Below are 12117 nucleotides of genomic sequence, written 5' to 3'. Positions count from 1 at the left end.
ATCAGTCAGGAAACTAAGGCTCATCAGGATTGCATAAGTTGTCCAGGACCATGTAACGAATAAGAGGCAAAGCACGATTAAATCTGCAGCGTTCTGACTCTGTCCTCTCTCCACTCTTTGCATTATCAATTGCCTGGGTAGAGTGAGAGGCAGCCCTGTCAACAGGCAAGGAAATAAAGGAAATAGCTTCAGACAGGGTTAATTCTAGGGCACCTCCTTTATGATGCTTAGAGTCTATTAGCATCACAGGATTGAGAGTCCGGCTCACCTCAGGCAGAAATGATCCCATAACTGTCTGAAGTTAGGGAAATGTGGAATGGATTTGACATTGAGGAGACAGATCAGCTCATTAACCACACTGAGCCTCAGTTTCTTCATTTGTAAAGTAGGGTAACAAGATCCACTTCATAGAATCATTATATGGTGTAAGTGAGCTAACAGCAGAAACACTTAGCTTACTGCCTGATCTATAAATGTCTATTAGAATGCAGTGGTGGGATTAGGTGTTCGGGAAGGCAGGAAATCAAGTTTAATGAGCACCTGCTTGATGGCCAGGTCCTAGGATGTCTAGCTCTCCAACGTGGCAAGTTCTTGGGGAGGAGGTGGAGTTCTAGGGTTTACCATCCCAAGGAAGCTTGTTTTCTTTGAGGATTCTTCTCTACTCCAGCAGTGTCTGATCTTGTCCTTGAACTCCATCTACACAGCCTTCCGACACAATGAGTGCCCGGATCCTGGCGTTCCAGTAAATGGCAAACGGTTTGGGGACAGCCTCCAGCTGGGCAGCTCCATCTCCTTCCTCTGTGATGAAGGCTTCCTTGGGACTCAGGGCTCAGAGACCATCACCTGTGTCCTGAAGGAGGGCAGTGTGGTCTGGAACAGCGCTGTGCTGCGGTGTGAAGGTATGTGCCTGCAGGCTGGGGGCAGCAGCTGTTGTCAGCCAGAGAGGCTGGGGAGGGGGAGCAAGAAGCCCAGGCCATGGTGGTTCCTTTCTGTATTTGTCCTTGCTCTTCTCCTGGGACTGAGGCCACTCTCTCACCCTCATGATGGAATAGCAGCGGCTTCATGAAGACACTGTGCACAGGAATTTAAATTATAAACAGAGATTAGAGAAAGAGCTCTGGACATCAGGCATCAAAAGCACCTCTTCTTTCAAATGAGACCTCTCTCAATATCACGGCCGTTAAGAGCCCTGTTTCCAGCTCCTGCCCAGGGGAGCTCCAGCAGCCCGAAGTAGCATTGGCAGTACTGCGAGTTTTCGGGTCTTTCAAGGTGCCTACCACTCTTCCCTTCTCCACATGTTAATTTTCCCCAATTCCCTGGGATGTCTCCCAGTCTCGGCCTTTGTGCCCTGTTAAATGCTGACTTGATATCCTCGTGGTCAATCTCCAGGAGACTCAGTGCCAACCAGCCAGAAGAAACACAGCTTGCAGCAAGCACACGGCTTATGATGGCAGCTCCTCAGTCCTGCCTTGCCACACAAGACAGTTTTTGACTCAATTTGCAAGACCAGCCATCTGTTCCACCAAACTACAAACATTTAAAATACAGATAAAGCTTCTTGAGACAGGAGTCAGGTTAAATTTATGTACCAAGCATGGTGTACCAAGCATTTGTGCACCAGGCAAATTTGTGTGCCAAGCATTGTGTACCAACCATGGTGGCTGGCACAGAATAGGTACTTCATAAATATTTGTGAATAATGGATGAATAGTGAGTATCCCAAGGGCCCCTTGGGGAAACTGACAGTGTCCAAGGAGACGAAGGATGTGATTCTCTCCTTTTAGGAGGCAGAAACCTTCGTCCTCACATTTCATGTAATAGAAAGAGGATAGAGACTTAAGAGACCTCTTGGCTTACCCAATTCCTAAACTCAAATCTGGGCATCATGGCCATGAACAGGAAGGACAGGAGAATGAAGAAGGGAGTATGCCTGAGAGAGAGTATTACCCAGAGCTTATAGATGGGTGGGTGGGAGACGAAGGACCACCGAGAACACTGGAGGTGGCAAGGGGTCCAGGTGGACATTTGAGTGAGAGGGGCCCAGGCTGGGATCCTGGCAATTCACTTTTCCCCCTTGAGCCTTTGCATTTTCCAGCTGGAAAACAAAGAGGGATAATGATAATTATCAGATGTGTATGGAGTAGGCAGTCCTGGTATAAAGTAAGTCCTCATAAGCTGCGCCCTCACGGTCATGTACGCTCCATGAGGTTAGGGAGTCTTCCTTGGCCTCATATTCCCACAGCTGGCGTGTTGTTTGACACTTGGTAGATACTCAATCAATACTGGTTGACGAATCACCGAATGAATGAATGAATGAATGAATGGCCTTTTAACTAGGCTAGAGTCTCCCTAATGAGAAGCATATAAATGAAATGCCTCCAGAGCCCCGACTCTCACCAGACTGCCTGCTGTCTCCACCCTGCAACATATCATCCAAGCCACCCTGGGGAAGTGACTTGACCTCTCTGTGCCTCAGTTGCCCCACTGTAAAATGCAGGTCGATAATGGGAACCCCCTTGCAGAGTTGTCTTGAGCATGCGCAGTTCTTGGAGCAGTGCCTGGTGAGAGGTAGCACTCAATAAGTGTTGACGATCAGCGTTAACTTGATTTTAACTATTTCTTCATTGGACCAATCAGATCAGTATTTGCTCCACTTTGGGGGATCAAGTGGTGCATTTCCATCCTCCCAGGAACTTGCCCCAACCGTGACATGAATAGACATTTCTTTCTGACTTCCAAGCTTCCCACAGTGTGGTCTATACAACCTCATCTGCCATTCTTCCCCAGTGCAATCAGCACTTTTGGAAAGAACAGAAGCTGTGGAGTTAGAGAAACAACACGAAACTCAGTTGCCATGCTTCCCAGCTGTAGAGCTAACAGGCTTAGGTTAAGTAACTAGGCCTAGACCTCAGGTTCCTCATTGGCAACAGGTCACTGTACAAAGCATCCATGCAGAACCCAGTCTGGAGGGTTGTCAGTCGGTGGTCTTTCACCTTCCTACAGACCAGCCCCCTCGTTTTCCCTCGCACTCATTGACCACTTATAATTTCTTTAGTTTTCATTGTGTTGGTTCATCTCTCTGAGATCTTCCCTGCTGTCTCTGGCTCACCTGATCTCTTCGTTCTCCTAATTTCTATTATTTTTCATGGGCCACCACCACTGGACCACTCTGTTGGATACTGGTTCTTACCGTTATTACATTTACCAGTTCCACAGGCCTTGGTTCTGTCTCCCTACCAAGATTGTGAGCAGTCTCAGGGCAGAAGGCCAGATTCCCATTGCCCCTGAACCTGCAGGGACTTAGTCCCAAATGAGTTGACCCCTCTGAGGAACCCTCAGGACTTAGTAACTGCACAATCCTCCTCTCCACCCCCCACCCTCCTGAATCAAGTGCTCCTAGACTTTAGCTCTGCGATGCATTGAAACTCTCAAGACCGTGTATGAACACGTGAGATAATTTGACCTTTGTTAATGTATCTTCAAGTGGCTCACTATTTCATAAGCAAGGTCTTCATTTTAAAGTTAAAAAGGTCTTGTTCATTCTGTCCCTGGAGGGGGAAAGGCTGTAGGGTTGGGGCAGTAGACCCCAGAAGTAAGGGACAGTCTATTGGACACCCTGACCCCAGGGAGAGCCTGCTCAGTTTTCTCAGAGTGATGGGCATTTGATGCCAGCATGGTTTTCGAGGATCTGGGGTGTAGCACGTCAGCCAGAGTGTGACAGCCTGATGCCACTTAGGGTGGCTGAATCCCAGCCTTAAAACCTTAGACAAACTGGCTAAAGAAGCCCCTGGGAACCTTTCCCTTCTTGGCTCCTCTCCCTCCTTTTGTCTGAGCCTTGGTAGAGCTCTGCTTTGCAATCAGCATCTTTGTCTTTTCTGGTTTTTTTCTAGTTTTGTTTTTGATTAAGTATCCCCACCTTGTGGACAATTAAATGCAGAAGCTAATGGTCTTTTAGAAAATCTTTTAATATATGCTAAGAGCCACTTAGCTTTTGAGAGGCTATAATAGGACAAGAGAGATGATGGCTTCTCCTAAATTTAGAAAGAAGGATGATTATCTGGAGGATCTAAAGCAGGGGTCGGCAAACTTTTTCTTAAAGGGCCAGATAGGAAGTATTTTCGACTGTGTGGGCTCTAACTCTGCTGTCCTAATGCAACAGCAGCCTTAGACAATACGGAAGCGAACGGGCTGGAGTGACCAAGTCTGTGATCTTGAGTTCACAGGACATAGGAGTCCCTTATGTTTAAAATCAGAAATTTCCCAAGAAAGACTTCTGGGTAGTGAAGGCAGCTACACCGGAGTACCCGCCTGCCTTTCTCTCCCCTACACTTACCTCTTCCTTGACTCTTTTAAGGAAAAATAATCAGACCCCACTAGGATAAGTGTCTGACAGAGTCGCCTCATTTCAACCTTGCACCAGTCTAGGAAATAGATGTCGTTATTGTCCCTCCTGGGGCACAGAGAGGTTAAGTCACCTGCCTAGGATCTTCCCAGGTTGTAAGTGACGGAGCCAGAATTCAAATCCAGACTCTTGGCTACCCTGTTACTGTATTTTTCTTGAATTATATCACTGGAGAGAATATGGTTTCCAACACATCTATGAAAGACTTAAAAGCATCTCCAAATAGAATGAAAAGCAGGATTTCTACTTTCCACATCCCCATAGAAAATTAAAAGGAAGCATATTGCCTAATGCATAAGACAAAGAAGACAGGACATCACGTGGAAATGTTGGAAATTGGCAGCATGAAACAAAATGACAGCAGTAAGACAAACATATCAGTTATGATAATAAAGGTAATTAAACTCCCTATTAAAAGACAAAGAGCTGAGCTTTAAGAATATTCTGCTTACAAGAAATACACACAGAAAAAGATAAATTATCTACAGTGAGTGTGCATTTTCTTCTTTATTTTATTTATTTATTTATTTATTTATTTTGAGATGGAGTCTTGCTCTGTCGTCCAGGCTGGAGTGCAGTGGCGTGATCTCAGCTCACTGCAGCCTCCACCTCCTGCGTTCAAGTGATTCTCCTACCTCAGCCTCCTGAGTAGCTAGGACTACAGGTGTATGCCACCATGCCCGGCTAATTTTTTGTATTCTTAATAGAGATGGGGTTTCGCTATGTTGGCCAGACTGGTCTCAAACTCCTGACCTCATGATTTGCCAGCCTCGGCCTCCCAAAGGGTGGGTATTACAGGCCTGAGCCACCACACCTGGCCCCTGTATTTTCGTTTTTTAATTTTTAAAGAAATACTTGGAGGATTGCTTGAGCCTGGGAATTAGAGGCTGTAGTGGGCTATGACTGTACCACTGCACTCCAGCCTGGGCGACAGAGCTAGACTCTGTCAAATAAATAAATAAAGGAATACTTGGTGGTTGTAAAAATTTCAAATGATGCACAAGTGCAATACAGCTCAAAGTAAAAATGCTCACTTCCCAATCCCACTCCCCAGAGGAAAATGGTTTAACAGTTTGGTATAAACACATCCACATTTATTCTCTATCTATACCAAATGTGTTACTTTTAAAATCAGGAAAAAAGCAAGTCCTGTAATAAAGAAAGAAGGTCAGTTCTCCTCATGACCACAAAGAAATCTAAGTGGTGGTGGTAGCTCATTTAGGCATCTAAGGAAGAACTGTAAGGGCAGTTATTGGGTTTCTAGCAATCTCTCATTTAAACTTCATGCCGCTTTTGTCAGAAAGATGTAATTATGCTTTATCCATGAGAATCCAGAAAAACAATGAGGTGAGTTGACTTTCCCAAAATCACCCAGCTAGTAATCACTGAGCACGTACTATGCGCCAAATACCAGGCCAATTGCTTTACATCTATATTAGTCCATTCTCACATTGCTATGAAGAAATACCCAAGACTGGGTAATTTATAAAGGAAAGAGGTTTAATTGACTCACAGTTTCACATTGCTGGGGAGGCCTCAGGAAACTTACAATCATGGTGAAAAGCAAAAAGAGAAATAGGCACCTTCTTCACAGGGCATCAGGACAGAGGGAGTGCAAGCAGGGGAAATGCCAGATGCTTATAAAACCATCAAATCTCCTGTGACTCGCTATCATGAGAGCAGCATGGGGGAAATTGCCCCTATGATCCGATTACCTCCACCTGGTCCCGCCCTTGACATGCAGGGATTATGGGAATTACAATTCAAGGTGAGACTTGAGTGGGGACACACAGCCTAACCATATCAACATCCACTGCCCCACTGAATCTTCATGACAACCTCATGAAAGCAGTATTGTTATCCTCACTTCACAAATGAAGAAACTGTAGCTCAAAATGGTTACATAACTTGCTTAAGACCACAGCTAAGTGAGGTTCAAATCCAGATATTCTGATTCCAGAATTATCACTTTTAACCTCCAAGTGAGGTCTGAGTCCAAGTTCATTCTGCTTGTATTCTACCACAAAACAGTGGAAGACAGGTGGTGAGGGGCACAGGTGGGCAGTGGGGGGGCAGGGCTGGAGAGTAGGAGGTCACACTTACAGCTGCAGGGCTGAGTAACTCCAGAGTCACTTTGGTCAGAGGAAAGGACTTCCAACTACTTCTGGTCACTCACACTGGACAACTAGTGTTGTCCAGTTTTTACCCATTAAAGGGTAAAAACCCCTTTAGCAGCAGCCTACATTCCGTTACAGAAGCAGTGGTTGAGGTGGGCATTCCCACGTCCACCCATAGTGGTTAAAAATGCAGGCTGCGGAGCTGGACCGCCCAGGTTTAAATCCTGACCCTGCGACTTCCTAGTGTGTGTTCCTGGCCAGTCACCTAAGCTCTTTGTACCTCAGGTATGTTCCCTCAGCTATGAAATGAGGCTAATGTCTGTGCCCGCCTTATAGGTGGCTGTGAAGACTAACACACAGGGAAAGTGAAAGCATACATGAAGGTCAGCGTCTGGCATGTTATAGAGCTCAATGCTCAATGAGTATTTGTTCTTTGTATTCTATTCTGTCACCATTCCCTATTCCTCTTTGCCTTGCACAACTTTAGCATCAAGGTCAGGAGAAGTGGCTCATCCCTCACAGGGGACAGCAACCCCTTGTTAGAAGCTCAGTGTATCAGTCAGCCTGGGCTGCCGTAACACAGTGCCATAGACTGGCTGCCTTAAACAACAGAAATTTATTTTCTCACAGCTCTGAAAGCTGGAAGTTCAAGATCAAGGTACTGGAAGGGTTGGTTTCTCCTGAAGCATCTCCTTGGCTTGCAGATGCCCATTTCCTCTCTGTGTTCTCACGTGGCCTGTTTCCTGTGCACATGCACCCAGGGTGTCGTCCTCTTATAATGAGGACAGCAGTCCTACTGGACTAGGGCTCTATCCTCGTGACCTCATTTAACCTTATTTACCTCCTGAAAGGCTCTCTCTCCAAATGCAGTCACATTGGTGGCTAGGGTTTCAACCTATGCATTTGGGGAGGACACAATTCCATCCATGACACCCAGTATCCCTACCTATCAACCAGTATTTCATTCCATCAACAAATATGGAGCATCTAGTGAGTACCAGGTGCTGGGACAGGCACAGAGTCCCTCTTTTGTCTTATTGCTGAGCTCCTCTCCCTATTCAAGGGAGGATCCCCCCTTTTTCCTTCTTTTCTTTGTATGTGTGTGTATGCATGTGCACGCACACAGGCGTGTGTGTGTGTTTCCCTGTTTTTGCCTTCACCTTGTTTAAATGAAAAACTTCAAACCCATACCAAAACAGAGAGAATAGTATAATGAACCCCCATGTACCTATCAGTCAACCTCAACAATTATAAACTCATTGCCTATTTTGTTTCCATTTAGACCCCCACCCATTCCCCCACCACCACCCTGCTGGTTCTGGGATTATTTCGCAGCAAATTTCAGGCATCACACTTCATCTGTAACATTTTAGTAATGTGTTTCCAACAGATCAAACTAACTCTTGAAAACGTAACCACATTGCTATCATTTTGAAAAACTAAAAACAATTACTTAATACAGTCAAATTTTCATGATTGGCTAATACGTTCTTTGATAGTATTTTTAAGTCAGTATCCTTGTTAGCTTCATACATTATAATTGGCTGATATGTCTCAAGTCTTTTCTAATCTATAGATGTCTACTCCCCACCCCCTTGAGATTTTTGTTGTTGTTGCAGAAGTTGGGTCTTTTATCCAGAGATAAATGAGAATTATTCAGAATGAGAAGTCTCCTGCATTCGGAATTTTGCCACTTGCTTCCCTGGGAGGTTGTTTAACATGATTGTCTCTCTTTTATGTTTCCTTTAATTGGCAGTAAGATCTAGAAACTTAATCAGATTGAGCTTCCATTTTTATAGCCAGAATATCTTGTAGGCAATGTCTCCAACAGAATCATATAATATTTGGGTATCTCTCTGTTGGGGTCTTTAGGAACAATTAATGATCAGAGCCTAGGGATTACAAAATGGTAACATGCTATCATTTATTTTTTCATAAGCTGAAATGCTATACTTAAAGAAAACTTGTCTTCATCAACTATTTGGTTACTCTGAGATATAGTTTGTAAAGGAAAAGCAAGGAAATAATTATTTGCATTTACCTGTTTTCATATTAATGAGTTGATTCCCTAACACCTTCCAAAGTTGCACATTTTTAAATATCATTACAATCCAAACATATTTTATGTATTTAAATCCACTGCAGTTTGTTCTAATTAATGCTCAAATTGTGTCACTCGCTAGTGGGAGCCTTTTGAAGTTGGCCTAACATCATCTTGGACGTTTTCTGTCTCTGACCTAGAATCAGTTATTTCTCCTAGAAGCCCTGGTTCCTTTTAGTGGAAACTGATATTTAAAATGTGGGCAGTAGGGGTACTTTTTATTATTGACTTGGTTCCTGTTTCTAAGCCTTTTCAATGAACACAGCTAGAAAGTACTTTTTAAAAGAAAATTCATCATGGGTTTATTTCATTTCCAATGTAAAAACACTTTTTCTTTTTTACTTAACTTCTTTTTTTTTTAATTTATTTATTATTATTATACTTTAAGTTCTAGGGTACATGTGCATAACGTGCAGGTTTGTTACATATGTATACTTGTGCCATGTTGGTGTGCTGCACCCATCAACTCGTCAGCACCCATTAACTCGTCATTTACATCAGGTATAACTCCCAATGCTTCTTTAATATCATATCCATATCTCCTTTCACTCTTGCTGAAAATCCCAGTCCCCAACACCATTAATATAATTTCCCAATTTATAGCACATGCCTAAGAGTCGCAAAGTAGTAATACCAGTAACTACCAACAATCATATAATTACTGAAAATAGTTTAAGGGTTTTTTTTTTTTTCATTTCTTTCTGTATCCTACTAAGGTAGGCTATCAAATGACTGTGTTTTAAAATCTCTTTTACTAGTTTCTTCATGTGGGATTATGCCACCAACTAACCTAGTATTGCATTCATGTATTTACTCTGCTTCTGAGATTTTAGAAATTGCTTATCAGTTTATTGATTTGCTTAGTCTTTCATTTTAATTATTTAAAATATTTATAGTTCTAAAGTTAAATATATAAAAAAGTATATTCTGAGAAAGCCTAGCTTCTATCCCTATCTTCTCTACCCTGTTCCCTCCATCCTTCTGTGAATAATCTTTTTAGTTTTCGGTTTACCCTTTCATTGATTGTTAATGAGTGAATATGTGTGTATGCCTCTACCTCTTTCTTAGATAAAGAGAATCTTACTATGCCTATTATTCTCTACCATGCTTTTATTCACTTAACAACATAGTCTGGGAACCACTCCATGACATTATATAGAATATCCCTCATTCTTGTTTTATAGCTGCATAAATAGTCCATTTTGTTGATTACCCTAGTTTATTCAGTTAGATCTGTACCACTGAACATTTGGGCTGTTTCCATGCATTTGCTATCACAAATAGTGCCACCTTGCATAACCTTGTACACATATGTCATTTCATATTTTTGCCAGTGTATCTTTGAGAGAGTTCTAGAAATAGAATTGCTGGGTCAGAGAGTACATGCATATGCATTTTGTTGGGTATTATCAAATTCCTCTGCATAGCAGTTGTACCGTATTGCACATTCACCAGCAAGGTACTAGAATCCTTGGTTTCTCACGGCCTCATTTGTCATTAAACTTTGGATTTTGCCTATCTGATGGATGAGAAATAATATCTCACTGTGCTTTTAATATGTATTTTTCTTTTTAAGAGTGAGGTTGATCATCTTTTCAAATGTGAAAGAGACATTGCATTTAAGAATCCTCCCCTCCAAATCCCTTCCAGGCAACTACCACTCTGCAATATGAAGATGAACAACAGAGAAAGTGAAGGACAGAATGAATAGAGAGGTCACTGGACAATCACAGGTGCACAGGAAGAGATTAAATAGCCAAACCAATGAAGCAACACAGCAGAGAAAGAAAACAAAGTGGTGACCGCCAAAGGAAGGGATTGAATTTCCCTCTCTGGAGATTGCAGATGGGGTTTCATTGATGTGTATGCACTGAGTAGAGAGTGGCCTAGACAGGCAATGGAGACTGCATGATCTATAGCTCCCCAGGAAGTAAATGAGGAGATCACAGTCCAACAACCAGAGAGGCTGGGCCTGTGCTGAGATGGAGCCAAGAAAGAGTCCCTTCTCACTGCTGAGATGCAAACCTGTATTGTAACAATGGGATGTAGCAATAGGCACATCCCTCCCCACCTCCAAGGTCTCACCTGTCCACCAGAGAAGTAGAGGAAAGCATTAGTAGTTGCAGTGAGATGGATGGATGGGTTTTGAAAACGGGTTACCCAGAAAGTGACAATACACATACACAATTTACTCTCCCAATGTTTGATATAGCTCTATGTAATTATTTGGTTTCTCTAAGCCTCAATTTACTGAAAATGGGGTAATAATCCCCGCCTATAAAATGAGGTTAATAATACTATGTGCCATTTAGCGTGGCTGTTGTCACAAGAATAATCCACATTAAGCCCTGACACGTAGTAAGTTATCGGTACACATGAGCTTATTACTGTCGGCTGTGGTTGTAGCACTATTATGTGTCACAGGGGGATTTAGAGACAGAAGTCTTGAGATTCAATCTCAGCTCTAATTTCATTAGCTCTGTGTCCTTGATCTAGTCTCTTAACCTACTTGGCCTTAGTTTTCTTCTCTATAAAATAGGGATAATAACTTCATAAATGTATGCATTTAAATGAGATAACACATGTAGCAATTAGCATAGTAAGTCATCAGTAAGAGTTGACTACTACTACCCTTATTATAATCTTCTTTGTTAATTAAACTTCCTAATATAAGTTTCTATTAAGAATACTTGACAACTATTTTAGATAATTCTCGAAGATTATAGCATTAAAAAAAGAAGATGGGGTATATTAGACTATCTTTATGAAACTGATTACCTGTAGAAATCTACAAAACTTTGCAGAGAGAGAAGTGCTGTGTAGCTCTTTATTCCTCCCCAGTCTTGTTTGGGGAATTTTTGGCATCTGATAGCTCCATAGTAAGAGAGTACAAAGGAGCAGAGGTTCCTTTGACATGGGAGGCGGCTTAGCTTAAGATCTCTGGATTTACGCTGTCTTGCCTAGGTCTGAATCCGAGCTCTGCAACTTGCTAACCCAAGGCTAGTTACTCAACCTCCATAAGCCTCAGCTTTCCTAGGAGGTAATAATAGCACCAGCCTCACAGGGGATTTTGTTTTGCAAAGAGTGAACATGATTACGAATGTAAGCTCAGTGCCTGATGTGGAGTCAGCCCCCAGTCAATGGCAGTGGTGATGGCAGTGACAGAAGCAGTAGTAGTGGATGTCATCATCATCCTCATCATCAGCCTTAGGGAGGTGTGCTAGTCTGAGTGGGCTAGGCCACATGGTGTTAACTTCCAACCTCCACATCCCAGCAGCTTAAAAATCAGGAGCTTATATCTGACACAGACCACTGAAGCTACATATTTAACATGGGTCATCAGGGATGTCTGCTCCTTAGAGTCACTTAGGGGCCTAGATAGATGGGACTTCCCTCTTGACACTTGCTTCCACAATTACCAACGCAGGAAAAGGAAACTGTGCAAGTCACACAAGCAGAGAGGCTGGGCCTGTGCTGAGATGGAGCCAAGAAAGAGT

At 42.9% G+C, this 12117-nt stretch overlaps 1 protein-coding gene across 1 annotated transcript in view; it reads left to right on the top strand.

Annotated features, from left to right (window-relative positions):
- CSMD2 (CUB and Sushi multiple domains 2) overlaps positions 1-12117 on the top strand; it is a 653486-nt gene that overhangs the window by 430623 nt on the left and 210746 nt on the right. The window contains exon 15 of the mRNA XM_050747220.1: positions 705-899. Within this exon, the coding sequence (XP_050603177.1) occupies positions 705-899 (195 nt within the window). The remainder of the gene's footprint in view (positions 1-704; positions 900-12117) is intronic.

This window comes from Macaca thibetana, chromosome 1 (genome assembly GCF_024542745.1).
Source record: "Macaca thibetana thibetana isolate TM-01 chromosome 1, ASM2454274v1, whole genome shotgun sequence".
NCBI lineage: Eukaryota > Metazoa > Chordata > Mammalia > Primates > Cercopithecidae > Macaca > Macaca thibetana.
The sequence above is the reverse complement of the archived record's forward strand: the minus strand, read 5'-3'. Positions and strand labels throughout refer to the sequence as shown.